General features: G+C 36.4%; 2 protein-coding genes across 2 annotated transcripts in view; both read left to right on the top strand.

The window, feature by feature from the left end:
• The window catches only part of LOC105127172 (peroxidase 56-like), a 6527-nt gene extending 3266 nt beyond the window's left edge, over positions 1-3261 (top strand). The window contains exons 3-4 of the mRNA XM_011028337.1: positions 2217-2441; positions 2621-3261. Of these exons, the coding sequence (XP_011026639.1) occupies positions 2217-2441; positions 2621-3061 (666 nt within the window). The 3' untranslated portion in view covers positions 3062-3261. The remainder of the gene's footprint in view (positions 1-2216; positions 2442-2620) is intronic.
• A 9876-nt stretch (positions 3262-13137) lies between these two features.
• LOC105127171 (peroxidase 56-like) lies at positions 13138-14243 on the top strand. Its single transcript, XM_011028336.1, has 3 exons — positions 13138-13359; positions 13401-13557; positions 13634-14243. The coding sequence occupies exons 1-3, from the start codon at positions 13138-13140 to the stop codon at positions 14038-14040; spliced, it is 786 nt and encodes a 261-aa protein (XP_011026638.1). The 3' UTR covers positions 14041-14243.
• Positions 14244-21357: the final 7114 nt, after the last annotated feature.

Below are 21357 nucleotides of genomic sequence, written 5' to 3'. Positions count from 1 at the left end.
TTTCTATTTATATTTATCAAGTTTTGTTGAATTATTACACTACCCCTCATTCATTTATATCTACCCTTTAAGCCACCAAGGGCTTTATTGTATTTTCCTACTTATTTATTCAAAACATTACATTGCACCTCCCATCAACATATCCAACATCTTCACAGAAATTATTCAATCTGGAATATCATTTTTGTGCTCCCATTCAATCTGGAAGATCATTTTTATATGTGCTCCTCGTAAAATCTCATTACCCAGATGCCTCTACTTCTTTGTCTATAGAGGTCAGACCTGCTGACTTATTTATCTATTGAACTGATGCTAAAAATATGTCTCAAAACCAATTGATTGTACCTCCTTACAAATAGCAAAGCAGTGCACCAATCTTTAATATCTTACCTGCTATTGCCAGAATGCCAACCATTATTTTCTTGATTTTCATTCAAAACAGGAAGAAGAAAAAAAGCACCTGCAAATTAATCCAGTACAGTCAAATTTTGGATGCAAAAGATAGTTGAAATCAAGAAGGGTGCCAGTCCAATTACTTCATAATATTCATGCATAATCTTCACCATTTTTGCCAGCCATAGTTCATAGGCATTTCTAGGAGTTGTTGAGTCTTTCTTTTGATGCCAGGAACAGAATCGTGTAAACCATCTTGTAATTTCTTTTTCTGCAGGGTGATTTTAAATGAACAGCTAGGAAGTTGGGTGTATGAAGAATTAGAAGGAACAAAAAGACCTCAAAACTCACGTTGGAAAAATAAGAAATACCGTTTCTATGGTTAAGTTCATCCTGGAAACCTTTTGTGCATTCTCTGGATCATGATTTCATGTACCATGTGCTTCTAAAAAATAAAAGAAACAGGTAAATAAGCCTCTTACAAGCACCAAGTGTCTGCTAATTATATATGTTTCTCATGCTTCCTCGTACCATAATTGACTGAAACTAATTTTGGTTTTAAATGGTGATATTATTAGAAGGGCTGCTGAAAGAACATGAGATGTTTTGAACTCCATTTATCATCTGATCAATTAGGGATTAATCTGCAACAAATTTCTTCCTCAGAAACTGGATATTGGCATCTGATACCTCAATGTGATAGAACCAATGAAAAATGGTGTTGACTCATCTGGAAAAGTCCATGAATTCATTACTAGGGAAAAATAAATAAATAAAATGAAGTCGTTGTATATGTTCTGAATCGTTCAAGCTTCTCAAAGCTTTTAATCTCTTCAGTTTCGTAAAAGGGTGAGAACTGAGAATTCCCTACGTCGTCTTCACACAGTTTGCCGGAGTATATTGTACAGTTAATGGAAACATGCAGAGGACTTGGATGTTTATGTAACTAATCATAAAGTGAATCCTGCTTCTTACACATGCATAATGTCCTGAGACACACACCTAATGGAAGCATCCAGAGGAGTATATTCTGTCTTCAAACGCTAATGCTAGGGAATGGTTATGCTGAAGAATCACTTAGCTCAACTACATTTCGCATGTGGTTTCTTCGAAACTAAGCTCTATCGATACCTTCCAAATCCTGGAACCAATTACTTTGGGAATTGTAACTCAAGGCCAACAAGGTAGAGAAGAACCAGTCATAGCTACATATATTGAATTACAGAATGCCGTTTATACATTGCAGGATTGAACAGTACAGTTTGCTTAAACCGTGCGTTCACATATTTAGCCTATCTGTTATTCCAGGCCATTTCATTTATTACAATGTTGCTCCAGCTCTTCAAAGCCATTTCACGACCATCAATAGACCTTTTGGGAAATTAACACTTGTTTTTTGTCAGGCCTTTGTGCGGAGCAACTTCTTGTTATGTGTCCTGAATGGGCACAATAATATCTATAATCTATGTTAGATTGTTTTTTGTGGCAATGCAATGGGAGAATGTTTAATGCAAGTAGAGATTTTTCATTGTTTTGAGTACGAGTGTCAGCTAAAGATTCTTAGGGCCAACACATATTGTAGCCATGTTATGGTGTGAGGCGAACCCATCCTCACAGGACGTGTTTCCATTTTTGAAGTACTTGGAGTTGAGCTGTTCAATAGGAGAATGTTTAAGGCAAGTTGGGCAAACGTGCAATCATATTACACACAGCGGCAGTTTGAACAATGACGCTGTCAAAGACCTCAGCTTGACTATAAAAAGAAATTATTGTGTTCCAAACCATCTCAGCCTGTAGAACAACTTCAAAACTCCTGTTCACAGATAATGGCTATCCAAAAGCTTTTTTCAGTCCTCTTTCTTCATCTGGTTCTCGCTTTCCTGCTAGTAGAACTCACTAATGCAAGGGGGTTGCAACTCGGATTTTACCGGAGAACCTGTCCTGATGCAGAGCTTATTGTACATAAGACCCTTCACCGGTACATTTCTAGGGACCCAACCCTTGCCGCTCCTTTGCTAAGAATGTATTTCCATGATTGTTTCATCAGGGTAAGGCCTTAAGCTACGCTACTGTTCAATTCACAGTTGTGAAACATAATTTATCTTATATCAATATTTTCAACATTACATTGCTGCTTAAGCACACGTCAAACAATATCCTAACAGGTTGTAGTTTCAGGGATGTGATGGCTCTGTGCTCCTAAGTTCTACAAAGAAAAATCAAGCAGAGAAAGACGCGATCGGAATATGTTTTGGTGACAGGAGGACACACCATAGGAATTGGACACTGCACCATAATCTCGAACAGGCTGTACAATTTCACAGGCAAGGGAGATACTGACCCTTCATTGGACCGAAGATACGCTGCTCAACTGAAGAAAAAATGCAAGCCTGGAAACTCCAACACAGTGGTTGAGATGGACCCTGGGAGCTTCAAAACTTTCGACGAAGATTACTACACCATTGTAGCTAAAAGAAGAGGGCTATTCCGATCCGATGCAGCTCTTCTTGACGATGCTGAAACTAGAGACTACGTCAAGTTTCAGTCAAGGACACAGGGATCCACCTTTGCACAAGATTTTGCTGAATCCATGGTGAAAATGGGTTACATTGGAGTCCTGACCGGCAAACGAGGCGAAATCAGGAAACGTTGTGCTGTTGTGAATTAAATCGATATTTAATTTCATTTTCCATACCTGAGTTGCTTGTAACGAAGTTGCATACTGTTCATGTTTGAGTTGTCTTTTATCTGCCTCTACTTTCTATCTTTTTTCGCATTTGCAACCCAAATGGTTGCTGGATGCACTTAATAATTTTGATGTTGGCCATTCCTTATATTTTAGTGATTTATTCAATTTCTTTTAATGAATATTACAACTTTCATTATTCTCTTAATTTTGTAATATCTGCTACATTTTGTTTTTTAATATTCCAAAAAAATTCTTCCTTCTTTGAATCATATTCATATAATGTTGCTCCAAATCCAATTACTACAAGATCCATCATTTTGAGCTAGTAAATGAGAGTGGTATGTGCATTTATAGGCCATGATTATCATTGGAGTTTCTGACTAGTGATATTATGATATTTATCTATTGAAAGCTAAGTACACTCATACAATATTTAACGCGGTTTGATAAATTACCTACATATATGGGAGAAATCAATATTATTAGAGATAGAGAAAGAGAACAACATAGATATATGAAGAAGGAGGATCATATTCACTCTACTTTATTCCCATTGCTTTCATAAACACTGCTACACATGGCAGCAAGGCTACTGCCCTTGGTAACCCTTCTTTCTCTCTTCTCCTTTTGCTTTGCTCTCTTTCACTCTCACTTTATGCTGCTCTCTTGGTGCCTATTTACAGGTAAGAATAATAAGAAAACTTGGCTATAAATTATAGCACTAATGGTGGCATCACATGGGTTGCATCATTTTGTTAATGGTTGGTCCAACTTGTTTGACAATAACAACTGTCATCAATAACCTCTCATTGCAGCCTTTGACAATGATAACCCTCTCCTAGAGTAGGGCTACAGATGCTGCCATAGAAGTGGCAATATCCCAACAATCACCCTCTTTGCCATTTATATCTCCTAGAGTAGGGCTACAGATGCTGCCATAGAAGTGGCAATATCCCAACAATCACCCTCTTTGCCATTTATATGGGCAATTGTCTTCTTGTTTTTTCAGCACAAGCTTGCATCCTGTAGCTTTTTCAAACTTACCATTCTAAGAGCATCTTTGGTTAAGTTTCCAAGTACTTGCCAAACATTTCAATCATCAGAGTCACCAAAACACACCCCTTCGAGTGTATCAACCATGCTCGATGCAGAATGATTTTTTAAGCCTTACAGCAAGGCTTACAACACCCCTTCAAACGGATATTCCCAAGTGCAATAGTCATTGAGTATTTCAATGTGATTATGAGCTCACCACTCTTTCAAGAGTCTACTCATCCTAGAGTTGTGTTTGCCCTCTGTTCCATCCTAGGAACCACACCTTTTATGTGAGTCTTTCGCTCTTAGTCTTAAGAGTCCAGGTAGCTTTTCACCTTTAACCATGAGGGCAGTCTATTAAAGGTTGATTCATATTTATCTTCATACTCTGAGTATTACAATGCCATTACCGAGCTCACCACTTTAACAATAGTTAACTTGTTCTAAGAACCTGGGCATGCCCTCTGCTCATTCCTAACAGTAGTTTCTTAATGCTCTACAAGTTATCCACTTATTGTCCAAGGCAAATGTTATCTAGCTCATTAATCTTTAGCATGGGGGCAATATCCATGAAAGTCAATCTTGTATTTATCTGCATACTCAATATAGCCACTTCATTGGCTATCCATATATTTGTCCACTCATAACTAGCCATCATATTGGCTTTGGGGGTATTTTGAATTGGGCTTATATCATAGCCCTCACACCTTTTCCTGAGGTGTCTTTGCCCGTCATGGGGCTGTCTGAACTTAGGCTTATATCGTGGCTTTTACACCTTCTGTCTAAGGTGTCTCTGCTCGTCATCATGCGGCGATCTTATCCTCCTTAATCGGGGATGAATCTAGTGGCTTCAAGATTCCCTACCACCATATGGACTTGGAAGAGATCATTGTCATTAATCACATATAAAGAGTTGCGATACACTTTTTGCAATCCTCCATCTCAGTTTCTATGTTTAGAGCTTCTATGCCTTTCTGCTTGATAGCTCTACCTCCACCATTTTTTTTTATGTCTTTACCTTTCATAGGTGGTTGCTTTTTATCACAGACGTTTGCACCCTTTCAATTAGGTGTCTATGCAATAGCTTATCTTTCCATTCTTGCATGCATTGAAAACGTTCTTGCCTATTGCCTTTATTAAGAGCACAAGAGATTTCTTGTTGTACAACTTCTTTGCGGTCTCTGCTCTAAGCTTTATTTGGGAACACTTCTTCTCCTTACACATGATGTCTCATTATAGTACCTCATTGGATCCTACGGGTACTCCTGCACAATCTTTGTATGTCCTTGTGCAATTTCTATTCTCCAGATTTCTTATATTTTTTTCTTTTATATTTAACAACAGCTCATTATCCTGTTACAACACCTATCCAAGTCAAAATAGGGTGTCAAGCTTTATTTCCTTGCTATATTTCTCTTCTATTATCAAGGTCTTCATCAATTCTCCTATCGAGAAATTACACTCACTGAATGTATCTTTTTTGAAGAAATCACCACTCTATCAAATCCTTGAACATACAGAACCCAGTTGTTCTCTTATGCCGTCATCCTGCTAGTCTTCAATAGTTTCATTACAAATTGTTACATATATAAAAATAGTATCGTATAGATAATCTTTCAACTAAGTAAGTTTCTAGAAAAGATTAAAGGGGTCACACTAGTCCCGCTTAAAACCCAATCTCCTAGACATAACTTCTGAGGCCATATTTATCCATTGTACTATCTTTTCGTATATACAACATTTTGCTAGCTTTGTCGCAGCTTTCCTTTACAAGTGATCTGGAATATCCTGGTTTTATATTTGATTTCACAACATTTGGTAAGACTACTAGTACTTAGATTCATCAAGATTGGTCTTCATCAATTTTCACTCTCTACCTCAAATCGTCCACATGATCAGGTGTCCAAAGTATCCTAATTTTGCCTTCCTTCAAAACAATTAAAAAATCTCCTCACTTAGTAGTTCAGCACATATAATTAGGCAAACATGTGTGATTTCTATTTCTTTATCTCTATCAACCACCATGATGACCTTCAGATTCCTTCTAATTGGACAATCTCTTTTAATAGTTTACCACCACATCATTCGGTCCAAATCAATGATCGGAATATACCATTGCATCTAGAATGTTCAAATTAGCTGGAAACAAGTTTGAAATCATCCAAATCATATTTTAGAAGACTAAGATTTGATCAGAACAATTCTGTCCTAATCAATGACACAAATTCAATCTCAGAGGCTTACGGCTCGGCTAGGCTCAACTCAGCATGGCTCGTTGTTAATGATATGGGTCCTACTGTGCTGACGTGTTATCCGACTGGTTACTAACATGTAATGCCAACTATGCATGCTTATACTGTGATGATGTCATGATGACGTCGCCCTTATTCGGGTTAGTCATGTGGGTCAGGTCGTCTAGTATTTGGATCAGGTCAGCCCATCCAAGCAAAGAAGACGCGTGGCACATATAGGGTGCGTTTGTGCTTGTGGCCAAACGCCTTGCCAGCGTCCGATTTTCACCAGTGTACTCGTCTCTTCCTCCTCTACATAGCGGTATGGTCAAAACACCATTTTGACAACTTTTATTTTTGAGCAAAAATCAAACACCACTTTAAATCATATACTCTGATACCAATCGTTAGGGATTCCGACTGATGATGTTCTGATATTTGCCCATTGAAGGGTAAATACACTAACATAATATTTAACGTGGTTCAATAAATCAACTACATCCACGAGAGAAGTCAATATTATTAGAGATAGAGAAAGGAAACAACATAAATACATAGGAGGAGGATCGTATTCACTCTACTCTATTCCCATTGCTCTCACAAATACAGTTGTATATGGCAGCAGAGTTGCTGTCCTTGGCAGCCCTTCTTTCTCTCTTCTTTTCTCTTTGCTTTGCTTTCTCTCACTCTCACTTTATGCTGCTCTGTTGGTGCCTATTTATAGGCAAGAATGGTAAGACAACTTGGCAATAAAGTATGACATTAATAATAGAAGCACATGAGCTACACCATTTTATCAATAGTTGATGCAACTTGTTTGACAATAGTAGCTACCACCAACAATCTACCATTGCAGTGTTTTAATTGCAAAGAATTAGGGTACATTGCCCAAAATTGCAGTAAGAAATTCTGTAATTATTGTAAGAAAGAGGGACATATAATTAAGAATGTCGTCTGCGACCACAGAATCGACAAGGGTTTACTGTGCAGTCGAAATTGGGAGCTGCTTCTATGGCTGCCGCATCCGTATCCTCACCGTCAACACCACAATCTTCATCATCGGTGAGCTCTTTGTCAGGCACTCTCACTCCCAAAATGGTGCAGCAAATGATAATATCTACCTTCTCTGCACTCTGGATTTCTGGTAAGAAAAATAAACTTAGCATTCCCTTGGATTCGGCACATAATAAACAATGGTTAATGGATTCGGCAATGTCAAATCACGTGACCAGTAGTGAATATAGGTTGTGTAATATGCGAAAATACATGGGTAATCAGCATATACTAGTAGCAAATGGTGATAATTTGTTGATTTTATCGATTGGAAATTTAGGGTCTTATTTCAAGAATATTGTGTCACCAAAATTAACCACAAGTTTACTCTCTGTTGGTCAAATGGTAGAAAATGACTGTGAAATTCACTTTAATCGTCATGGTTGTTGTGTGTAGGATCAAGTGTCAAGGAAGGTGATCGCGAAGGGGCCTAAAGTGGGATGTTTATTTCCAATACAATTTTCTATTCCTAGTATTAATTCTTGTGCTTATTCTACTATCATTAATAATCCTTATTTTTGGCATAAGAAATTGGGGCATCCCAATTCTAATGTATTGACTCATCTTATGAACCATGGATATTTGAGGAATAAAAATTCTTTTTCAACAGAATTTTTGGATTGTAGTTCTTGCAAATTAGGTAAAAGCAAAGCATTATCATTTCCTTTACATGGTACTCGTGCTTCTAAATGTTTTGAAATTATTCATACTGATGTATGGGGCGTAAGTCCTGTTATTTCTTATGCTCAGTATAAATATTTTGTCATGTTTATTAATGATTCCAGTCGTTTCACTTGGATATATTTTCTTCGATCTAAGGTTGATGTATTCTCAACATTTCAGGCTTTCATTGTATTTGTTGAAAATCAATTTTCTGCTCATATTAAAATACTTTGGTCTGACTCCGAGGTGGAATATGTGTCTAAAGAATTTAAGGAATATCTAAAAAACAAAGGGATTCTCTCTCAAAGATCTTGTCCTTACACTCTTTAACAAAATGGAGTTGCTGAGTGTAAGAATGGTCATCTTTTAAATGTTGTTCGCACCTTATTAATTGATTCTTCGGTACCTACTCGATTTTGGGTAGAAGCTCTGTCAACAACTGTTTATCTAATTAATCGTTTGGCTTCTCAAGTTCTAAACTTTGCATCTTCATACTCTATTTTATTTGGTGTTATTCCTGAGTATGATTCCCTCCATGTTTTTGGGTGTGTTTGTTTTGTTCACTTACCATTTACTAAACGTAATAAACTTTCAGCCCAGGTTGCTCGTTGTGCTTTTCTAGGATACAATAATTCTCATAAAGGGTTTGTGTGTTATGATGCAAATGCTCATAAAATTTGTACATCTCGAAACGTGATTTTCTTTGAAAATCAAAATTTTTTTCCTTCTTGTCCCTCAACAGAATCCACTCCTATCCAGCTTCCCATATTTGATTATGATAGTCCATCTTATATCTTTGAATGTTTTAAGCCAGGAATTGTATATCAAAGACGTCATCCACCATCCATTTTGCCCCTTCCGGACACGGAACCGACATTTGATCATTCCCCTCAACTAAGACGATCAACTCGAGTTTCACATACCCCAAACAGGTATGGATACTCAACAACTACTATTGATAGTACTTTTATGCCTAAGACTTATGCCCAAGCTTCTACCCAATAATGTTGGCAACAAGCCATGAAAGAGGAACTTCAAGCTCTTCAGGATAATCACACATGGGATATTGTTTCTTGTCCTACCGGAATTAAACCTATTGACTGCAAATGGGTATACACTATTAAATTCCAACCTGATGGATCTGTGGAACGATATAAAGCATGGTTGGTGGCTCTTGGAAATTGTCAGGCATATAGTATTAATTATGAGGAGACATTTGCACCTATGGCTAAAATGACTACCATACGCACCATTATGGAAATTGCTGCTTCCAAGAGATGGCCACTTCGTCAAATGGATGTAAAAAATGCATTTTTACATGAAGACCTGAAAGAGAATATTTATATGACTCTTCCTCCTAATATGTTTACTCACCTACCTAATAAAGTCTGTTGGTTGAAACGATCCCTGTATGGTCTAAAACAAGCACCACGAGCATGGTTTGAAAAATTTCGCACTACTCTTCTGAAACTTAAATTTATTCAAAGCCAATATAATTCCTCTTTGTTTCTTCAGCAAACTACTACTGGTATTGTTGCTCTTCTGGTATATGTGGATGATATTATCATTACAGGATCTGACATTCCACTCATTGAGGATTTACAGTGTTCTCTTAACAGTGAATTTCATATGAAGGATTTGGGACACCTTCACTATTTTCTTGGTCTACAGGTGCACTTTATGTCTAATGGGATTTCTCTACATTAACACAAATACACCCAAGAGATTCTTCTCTTGGGCGGTCTTGAATTAGGGAATAGTGTTCTTACACCTCTTGAGATTAATTTAAAACTTTGTCATAATGATAGTGACCTATTACCTCATCCCTCCATATATAGGCAATTGGTGGGCAGTTTGAATTATCTAACCATTACTCGGCCAGATATTTCTTTTGCAGTACAACAAGTCAATCAGTTTTTACAGGCTCCTCGTCAACCTCATTTAGTTGCTATTCGAAGAATTCTTTGTTATCCTAAAGGCACATCTAGGCAAGGATTATTTTTTTCCTGCTGATAATTCATTACAATTAACAGGTTATAGTGATGCAGATTAGGTAGGGTGCATGTATACACGTCGGTTTGTTACTTGGTGGTGTATGTTTCTTGGAAATGCTTTAATTTCATGAAAAAGCAAAAAGTAAGACCGAATCTCAAAATCTTCTACAGAATCTGAGTATCGAGCTATATCCTCCGCATGTTCTGAAATTGTGTGGCTCCAGGGTTTGCTACGTGAACTTGGTTTTTCTCAGCACAATCCTACACCTCTTCATGCTGATAACACAAGTGCTATTCAGATTGTTATTAATCCTGTGTTTCATGAACGCACTAAACATATTGAAGTTGATTGTCACTACATTCATGAAGCTCTTGATCATAATATTCTTACACTACCTCATATTTCTACCGAGCATCAAACAACTGATGTCTTTATGAAGGCCTTGTCTCGGCCTCGACATCAACTCATGATTGACAAATTGATGCTTCTTGATCGGCCAGCATCAATTTGAGGGGGGATGTTAGTGTATATTCTGGCAAGAATATCAACAATATATGGCAATCAAATTATAACAGAATATCTTGTATTTATTGTATTTATTATTGACTACAAATTAGGAATTAAAGATAGTAAATTAGGGATTATTACATGTATTTTAGAGGATTGAATTCTTCCTAGAGAAAGGAAGGAAACGAAGAACAATTTTACATTGAATTCTGATATTTGTGACACTTGTAAGTGCCCTAATCTTCAATGTATTTTCCTGAAACCGCAAGATTTCCAAACATTTTTTCTTGTATTTCATTCTCTTTATTCTCACACAGTACCTGGAGTTAGAACCAAAAAAAGAAGAAGCAAAAACACATTATATGTTGCTCAGTCAATGTGCTTCATTCAGGGACACTTCTGATTTTCACTCTTGACATGGTGACAACATTGAATCTAACCGTTGGTTTATCTGATCAGGATGTAAGAAGCAAGAACGCAATAACCTGCAGGTTGGGATTAGAAGTAGTGGAAACCTGTATGCAGGCGAACTATCTGTTGGAACAACATTAGTCTTATCAGCATGTGCAGAAGCATGTGCGCCGAGACATGCTCGCAAGCCCGTATGCACTCGCGCGCGCGCGCACAGATTTAGAGAATTTCCTAAAACCATTGTTTCTTCTAAAGCACCCACAACGTTTCAATTATATGTATTTTGATCATAAAATAGAAGGAGAATCGTATCATGATTTTAACTTTCTGTATATTTTCTTTAAATATTTTAGATGTGATTAAAGAGATTCCTGTCATCGTGAGCAGGAAGTCATTTAAATTTTCTTTTATGATAAAACTATACAGGAATAAAGTGTGATCTGAGTTCCCGTAATTTGTTTTATAGCTTGCAACACTACTTCGTATTCGGGTCGACCTTACGTTAACCCAACTTTGGCTTCTAGGTCTGAATATTAGATCCTCGAAAGAGTGAGAACAGTTTGCTTGCCATTGTCAGCACGCCACAGAAACAAAGCACCTGTAAAAAGCCCAGGCTAGTTAGGTCGAAATCAAGAAGGGTGCGGTGCCAGCCAAGTTTCTTCATAATATGAAATGCATAATCTTCGCCATTTTCGGCAGCCACTTTAACATCAAGCCGTTCGTCTTGCTGTTTGATGTTGTCTGCATTCTTAATCATCTGAAATCCTTGTATTCTGTGTTATTCAATGCTCTATAATCTCTTCATTTTTATATAAGAGTGGGAACTGGTCAGAATTCCCTAGTGGGTTTCCATGCAGCGTGTGACCATTATTGAGCAGTTTTTTTCTTAGTAACAAAAGCATAGAGTGAATCCTGCTTATTACACACGCATGATGTAAAAAGTCTTGTGTGTTTCTTCTGTCTTCAAAGGCCAACATAAGTTACTGGTTCAGCTAAAGAATCCGAGAATGGCCGATGCACGTATTTCTCACGTATGGTTTCTTCGAAACTAACAGAAGACATGGTCTTGTAAAGTATCATGTGTCTGGGTGGGATACTAACAATATTGCACGACCAGTTCCAGTTGATGCAATAATGCTTAATTTATTAATAGTCCTTTATTATAAAAATGGGCATGTTTGATAGTACTATACCTCCCAACTCCTAGAATCAATAATTAAAATGCCATTTATATTCAATGTTGTAAATATGATCCAAAATGCTAAACTTAGATTGAAATAGTTCTTCACGATCAAGTAATTAGAAATTCAGATTTAACCGTCCTGTTTGTAGCGGTGGAACTGAGATGATTTGAAATGGTAAGTTAAAGTGTAATATAAAATCATTCTTGAGATCTTCCATGTTCTTTCACAGAGGTCAACAAGAGAGAAAAATCAGAACAAGACATGGCAAGGCGTGCTTTGGAGAAAGTCGTGTACGACTTGCTTCAAACATAGCTTTAATATATAATATTTCCTTTCGTGATTAGGTCTTTGTTCTTGAGAGCTTGTTTGTTATAAAATCCTGAATGGTCACACAGCAGCATCTATAATCTATGCTTGACTGCTTCGCCAAATTATTTTTGGTGGGTAGCCAATGGGAGAATGTTTAATGCAAGTTGAGTTATATATAATTTAAATGATTGAGTGTAGGCTAAGATTCTGTTAACTAATATTTTCTGGGCATGTTTTGATATGAGCTCGACTCATTCTAAAGTAAATTCTTCCCTTTCGATGTGCTTGAACTTTTTATTCAAACACAATATTTCTCCGTCCAAAAATTTAGATTTGTACGGAGTTTTAGAAAACATATTTTAGAGGTCTCTATGATTTTTCTTTACAAGTTTGCTAATGTTTTTCAAATTTTTTCTCTTATATATAAGCATTATTTAGCAATGTAAAATATTAATCAAACTGTCATTTGATTAGTTATTAATTTGTTGTGGGTCAGCTCTTAAATTGCTGACTTTATCATATAAACAACAACAATTCGCACTAATCAAATGACAGTTTGTGCAAAGACACTGTCAAAGGCCTTACCTCAACTATAAAATGCCAGCAGACTTGTGTTCCGAGCCATCTCATCCTTGAAGTACAGCTTCAAAACTTCACTCAAGGGAAAATGGCAATTCAAAAGCTTTTCCTGGTCTGCTTTCTTCAACTCGTTTTCGCCTTTTTGCTTGCAGGCCTCACTAATGCAGGGGGTTTGCAACTCGGATTCTACCAGGGAGCATGTCCTGATGCAGAGCTTATAGTACATCAAACTCTTTATCGTTACATTTCTAGGGACCGAACGCTTGCTGCTCCTCTGCTAAGAATGCATTTCCATGATTGCTTCATCAGGGTAAGCTTTTAAGCTAAAGTACTGGTATGCAATTTACACAGTATGTATCTGATATCATCACCATCATCATCATCTCAATGTTACCTTGCCACAAAAGCACTTGGAAATCAAACGTTTTCATCTTGTTTAGGAAACCACACAATTCCCAGCAATTTGCTGCAACGGGTTTAAGTGTAAAGGACCTTTCAGTTCTATCAGGTAGTTTTCGTAACAGAAAAAGCTATCTATTAAGCAAAATATCAGCGTATTTACTTGGAATATGTTTTGGTGACAGGAGGACACACCATAGGAATTGGACACTGCACCATAATCTCGAACAGGCTGTACAATTTCACAGGCAAGGGAGATACTGACCCTTCATTGGACCGAAGATACGCTGCTCAACTGAAGAAAAAATGCAAGCCTGGAAACTCCAACACAGTGGTTGAGATGGACCCTGGGAGCTTCAAAACTTTCGACGAAGATTACTACACCATTGTAGCTAAAAGAAGAGGGCTATTCCGATCCGATGCAGCTCTTCTTGACGATGCTGAAACTAGAGACTACGTCCAGTTTCAGTCAAGGACACAGGGATCCACCTTTGCACAAGATTTTGCTGAATCCATGGTGAAAATGGGTTACATTGGAGTCCTGACCGGCAAACAAGGCGAAATCAGGAAACGTTGTGCTGTTGTGAATTAAATCGATCTTCTATTGATTTCCTGAACATGCACGTGTGATTTCATTTGTATCTGTTTCATTTAGTTTCCCCCACATTTGCAACCCAAATGGTTGCAGGATGTACTTCATAATTTGAGGTTTTTCCTCCATGTTATTTCTTGTGATTTATTCAATATTTCCTTCATAAGAATATAAACATCCACTACCTTCATATTATTTGAATACCTGCTACAGTTTCCTTCACTCTTTTGGCTAGGCCATGAATATATGCATGCTTGGGCATATTGCACCTCCCATCAACATAATCTAACATCTTCACAGAAATTTACCTAAGTTTACAAAAAGTATTCAATCTGGAAGATCATTTTTATATGTGCTCCTCGTAAAATCTCATTACCCAGATGCCTCTACTTCTTTGTCTATAGAGGTCAGACCTGCTGACTTATTTATCTATTGAACTGATGCTAAAAATATGTCTCAAAACCAATTGATTGTACCTCCTTACAAATAGCAAAGCAGTGCACCAATCTTTAATATCTTACCTGCTATTGCCAGAATGCCAACCATTATTTTCTTGATTTTCATTCAAAACAGGAAGAAGAAAAAAAGCACCTGCAAATTAATCCAGTACAGTCAAATTTTGGATGCAAAAGATAGTTGAAATCAAGAAGGGTGCCAGTCCAATTACTTCATAATATTCATGCATAATCTTCACCATTTTTGCCAGCCATAGTTCATAGGCATTTCTAGGAGTTGTTGAGTCTTTCTTTTGATGCCAGGAACAGAATCGTGTAAACCATCTTGTAATTTCTTTTTCTGCAGGGTGATTTTAAATGAACAGCTAGGAAGTTGGGTGTATGAAGAATTAGAAGGAACAAAAAGACCTCAAAACTCACGTTGGAAAAATTAGAAATACCGTTTCTATGGTTAAGTTAATACTGGAAACCTTTTGTGCTTTGTCTGAATCATGATTTCATGTATCATGTGCTTCTAAAAATAAAAGAAACAGGTAAATAAGCCCCTTACACACACCAAGTGTATGCTAATTACATATGTTTCTCATGCCTCCTCGGACCACCACAATTGACTGAAACTAATTTTGGTTTAAATGGTGATCTTATTAGAAGGGCTGCTGAAAGAGATTTTTTGAACTTAGTAAAGTGGAGACAAACAATGTCTCACCTCCACCATATGCTAGTGGGAACAACTAATCTCCTATTTAGCATATAGTAGAGGCTTGAGGTATAAATCATGGCATTTGCTCCCAACTTAGTGTGTGTGTACACACACATACTAAGTGAATAGGTGAACTTGAGTGAGAGTGAGTTGAGTAGAGAAGAGTTTTTTCTTTTTCTTCTTATTTATATTGATTTTTTGATTGATTAATACAACCCAGTCGCTCCGTAGAGTAGGCAAGTTGCCGAACCACATAAATTTGTGTGTGTTTGATTTCTGGAATGTCTTAATAACTAATATTAGAGCTTGTTCTTGAAAAAAAGAGTGTTTGATCCAAATCCAGGAATTAAAGTTCTCAAAACATATTTTTGAACATACCATCGTGTAGGGAAAGATAAGATAAATCCACTGGTGAAAATCCAGCAAAGAACTGGCGTGTTGCATGCCCGCACTAGCCATCATACGTCGACGTTAGGACTACCCATGCGCATAGACACGCCGCACACGCCACACTCTCCTTCTTCGCCCAACTACCTGCAACTAAACCAGGTTGACTCACCACGTCATCAGCCAGTCAACAGCAATTCCGCACAGTCATCCGCCACGTTACCTGCACAGGCAGCAATCCGCGTCAGCAACTGAGAAGCCATTGGTTATGGACCGGTCTTGCTTATGTGTCTGACATGTCATATAGCAACATCATCATCTTGAGTTTTGATTTGGTGCACCGCAGACACTATTTCAGTTGACAAGTGACTTCATCTGCACCGTCCATTGGTTTAAAAATTTGATTGATCAGCTCTAAGCCATCCAAAGTCCGATTTGGGTGATTTCAGAGTTGTTTCCAACATTTTTGACCATTTTGGACACAATCATAAAGTCAAATTCAGCAAATTCTAACTCTAAAATTAGTGAAAATGGCAAATAAAATAAAGACAACTAGAATTGAAAAATTTAATGGGACAGATTTTAGATATTGAAAAATAAAAATTGTCTACATTGTAAGAAACTTTATCTTCCTTTGTTGGGGAGCAAATAAGAGCATATATAAGAAAAAGATTGGCTAATTCTTGATAGATAGGTTTCGGGCATTATCCAACTATCCTTATCAAAAAGAGTTGCTCATAATGTTATAAAAAAAATCCACTACAAGATTAATGGAAGCCTTATCTGGGATGTATAAAAAGCTCTCAGCAAATAATAAAGTGCATTTGATGAAGAAGTTATTCAACTTGAAGATGATAGAAGGCACCTCTGTTACATAACTTCTTAACAACTTTAATACCATCACAAATCAATTGTCATCTGTTGAGATTGAGTTTAATGATGAGATTCGTGCACTCATTTTGCTAGCTTCACTTCCAAGCAATTGGGAAGGTATGAGAACAACTGTGAGTAACTCAGCTGGAAAATCCAAACTAAAATATGATGATATTCGAGATTTAATTTTGGCTGAAGAAGTGCGAAGCAAAGACTTAGGTGAAAGTTCAAGTTTAGGTTCAGCTCTCAACATCAACATTCAAGGGAGGAGACATGATAAAGGCTTTCTAGAGGCATATCAAAATTAATATACAAAAGTAAAAGCAAGTTTGGACCTAGAAAGCAAGTTGAATGTTGGAATTGCGGCAAACCTGGTCATTACATGAGTTGCACAAAACCAAAAAAACCTGAGGCTGACTCTATGAATATTACCACTGATGAGGTACAAGATGCTTTGATTTTTATTGTACAAAGTCTAATTGATGATTGGATTCTTGATTCCGGTGCTTCATTTCATTATACACCACACCACGAAATAATGCAAAACTATATTGCTGGAGATCACGGTGTAGTCTATCTAGCTGACGGACAAACAATGGATATTGTAGGTATAAGAGATGTACAAATCAAAACCATGAGTAGATCGATATGAAACTTATAAAATATAAGACATGTTCATGGATTAAAGAAGAAACTGATCTTCATTGGACAACTTGACAATAATGGTCATTCAATCTTTTTTCTGAAGATATATGAAAAGTATCGAAAGGAGCAATGGTTTTGACTTATGAAAAAAAAACCGACACCTTGTATAAAACCATAAGATTTGCAGGTATTATTGCCTCGACTGAAGCAAAAAATCAAGCACAATTATGGTACTGTAGACTCGACCATATGAGTTAAAAGGGGATGAAGATACTTCAGTAAAAAAAAAAAGCTGCCAGAGTTAAAAAAAAAATTAATCTAAACATTTATGAAAGTAATATTCTTGAAAAACAAAAGAAGTTCAGTTTCTTTAAGGTTGGTAAGACCTTAAGACCAAGAAAGTTATAACTGGTACACACAGATTTATGAGGAACTTCTCCAGTGGCATCTATTAAGGTTTTCAGTATTATGTGACTTTTATTGATGATTTTAGCAGGAAGGTATAGGTCTACTTTCTAAAAAATAAATCTGATATATTTGAAACATTCAAGAAATGAAAGACTATGGTTAAGACTGAATCAGGATTGAAGTTGAAATGCTTGAGATCTGATAATGGAGGAGAATACATTGATGAAGGTTTGAAAAAGTATTGCGCTGTCAATGGTATCAGAATGGAAAAGATTATTCCAGAAACACCACAACAAAATGGCATTGCTGAACGAATAAACAAGATTATCAATGAACGAGTTAGAAGTATGAGGTTGCATTCAGGGTTACCACAAACATTTTTTGTTGACGCAGTTCATACTACAGTTTACTTAATCAATTATGGACCATCACTTCTTTTAGAATTCAGATTGCCTGAGGAAGTATAGAGAGGAAAAGAGGTATAACTCTCTCATCTAAAGGTCATTTGGTGTGTTTTTTATGTTTATATAGAGTCTGATGCTCGTAACAAGCTAGATGTCAAATCCAAAAAATGTTTTTTCATTTGCTATGAAGATGAAGAATTTGAGTTTTGATTTTAGGATGATCAGAATATAAGGATTATCAAAAGCAGAAACATGATCTTTAATGAGAACTTTTTATATAAAAACAAATCAAGTGTAGAAACAGATATGGCTAATTTAGATACAAGTTCATAAAAATTTAAATTCATAACATTAGAAGGGCTTTCTAATGTTACCGAGAAGAACAAAAATCAAGAGCTTTTACAAAAAGATTCAAGCATATCTGTACCCACTACTTTAAAGGAAGATACTGAGCCAAGTGAACATATTGTTTATGTTCGCATATATTCAAGAATTGTAAAACCCCCATAATGGTTTATACTTCTATTGAATTATATTTTGTTGACAGATGGTGGTGTATCGCAAACTTATGAAGTATCATTACAAGATGAAAACTCAAACAAGTGGGAGCTAGCCATGAAAGATAAGATGGATTCTTTGTTGATGAACAATACCTTGGAGCTAACCACACAACTTGAAGGAAAGAAAGCTTTGCAAAACAAGTGGATTTATAAAGCAAATACTAAGCATGATGGAAGTAAACGATTCAAGGTAAGACATGTTGTAAAAAGATTTCAACAAAAGAAAGAGATTGACTACTCTAAAATATTTTCTCTAATTGTGAAGCTCACGACAATCAGAATTGTTCTAGAGATAGTAGCTGCAAAAAATTTACATCTTAAACAATTAGATGTAAAAACAACATTTATTTATGGTGACTTGGAGGAAGACATTTATATGCTAGAACTAGAAGGGTTTGCAATACAAAAAAAGAAGACCCAAGTTTGTAAGCTAAAGAAAAGCCTATACGGTTTGAAGCAAGCTCTAAGACAATGGTGTAAGAAGTTTGACAACTTCATGTGCAGTTTGAGGTACACAAAAGGCCAAGTTGATCATTGTTGCTATGTCAAATATTTTAACAACTCCTACATCATTCTACTGTTATATGTGAAATATATGTTGATTGCAGGATCCGACATTGAGAAGATTGATAAGTTGAAACAACAGTTGTCAAAACAGTTTGAAATAAAAGATCTGGAAGCTGCTAAACAAATACTTAGCAATAGAATCATCAGAGATGAAGACAAAGGCATACTAAAGCTTTCATAAACAGAGTATGACAAGAAGGTTCTCAGCAGGTTTCATATGGATAATGCTAAACTAGTAAGTACACCTTTGGGCAATCATTTCAAGCTCAGCAAAGACCAGTCACCAAAAATTGAGCTAGAATGTGAATACATGTATAAGATTCCATACACATCAACTATTGGCTCTTTGATGTATGTTATGGTCTGTACCAGACCAAATATTGCCCATGCAGTGGGAGTTGTAAGTTGATATATGAGCAATCCTAAAAAGTAGCATTGGGAGGCAGTAAAATGAATCATGAGATACTTAAAAGGTTCCTCGGAGACTTCTCTTACCTTCACAGCTGGTGGTTTAAAACTTGAAAGATTTATAGACGTTGATCTAGTAGGAGATATTGATAACAGAAAGAGCACTACAGGATATATATACACTCTAGGAGGCACTATTGTTCCCTAGAGTTCTACCTTGCAAAAGATCATCACTCCTTCAACAACAAAAGCTGAATATATCCCAGTCTTAGAATCTATAAAAGAGATAGTATGGTTGTAGAGTTTCCTGAAAGAACTAGGCAAGATGATTGGAAAAGGAACTTTATATAGCGATAGTCAGAGTACAATCTTCCTTGCTAAATTTCACTCCAAGACTAAGCACATTCAAATCAAATATCACTTTATCCAACAATTGCTAGATAATGAACAACTAATGCTAGAAAAGATATGTGGAACCAAGAATCTAGTTGATATGTTAATCAAATGAGTTATACTTGATAAACTGAAGTTGTGTAAAACTTCGATTGGTCTTCAAGGATAAAAAATAATTTTATTATTTATCTACAAGTGGGAGATTATTAGTAAAGTTGAGACAAACAATGTCCCACCTATATGCTAGCGGGAATAACTAATTTTCCATTTAACACATAGTGGAAGCTTAAGGCATAAATCATGGCATGATTTATGGCCTTTGCTCTTAGCTTAATGTGTGTGTGTGTGTATGGACACTCAGTGAAGAGGTGTGTGTTGTAGAGAATAGAGTGAAGAAGAAGATAAAGAGAACTTGAGTGAGAGTGAGTTGAGTAAAGAAGAGTTTTTTCTTCTCATCTTTGTTTGTATTGTTTCTTTGATTGATTAATACAAAATAATAGTTTTATGAAATAGACAAGTTGCCGAACCACGTAAATTTATGTGTGTTTAATTTCTGAAATATCCCTGCACATTTATCATCCGATCAATTAGAGATTAATCTGCAACAAATTTCTTCCTCAGAAACTGAATATTGGCATATGATACCTAAGTGAGAGAGAACCAATGAACAAACTGGTGTTATTTACTCATCTGGAAAAGTCCATGACTTAATTTAATTACTAGGGAAAAATAAATAAATAAAATGAAGTCCTTGTATATGTTCTGAATCGTTCAAGCTTCTCAAAGCTTTTAATCTCTTCAGTTTCGTAAAAGGGTGAGAACTGAGAATTCCCTACGTCGTGTTCACACAGTTTGCCACAGTATATTGTACGGTTAATGGAAACATGCAGAGGACTTGGATGTTTTTTTAACTAATCATAAAGTGAATCCAGCTTCCTACACATGCATAATGTCCTGAGACACCTAATGGTAGCATCCAGAGGAGTATATTCTGTCTTCAAACGCTAATGCTAGGGAATGGTTATGCTGAAGAATCACTTAGCTCAACTACATTTCGCATGTGGTTTCTTCGAAACTAAGCTCTATCGATACCTTCCAAATCCTGGAACCAATTACTTTGGAAATTGTAACTCAAGGCCAACAAGGTAGAGAAGATCAGAACCAGCCATAGCTACATATATTGAATTACTGAATGTCGTTTATACATTGCAGGATTGAACAGTACATTTATATTGAATGTCGTTTATATTGAATCACAAAGTTTGCTTAAACCTTGCGTTCACATATTTAGCCTATCTCTTATTCCAGGCCATTTCATTTATTACAATGTTGCTGCAGCTCTTCACAGCCATTTCACGACCATCAATAGACTTTATGGGAAATTAATACTTGTTTTTTTATCAGGCCTTTGCGCGTAGCAACTTCTTGTTATGTATCCTGAATGGGCACAATAATATCTATAATCTATGTTAGATTGTTTTTTGTGGCAATGCAATGGGAGAATGTTTAATGCAAGT

This window comes from Populus euphratica, unplaced genomic scaffold (assembly GCF_000495115.2).
Source record: "Populus euphratica unplaced genomic scaffold, PopEup_1.0 scaffold50.1, whole genome shotgun sequence".
In the NCBI taxonomy this organism is placed as follows: Eukaryota; Viridiplantae; Streptophyta; class Magnoliopsida; order Malpighiales; family Salicaceae; genus Populus; species Populus euphratica.
The sequence above is the reverse complement of the archived record's forward strand: the minus strand, read 5'-3'. Positions and strand labels throughout refer to the sequence as shown.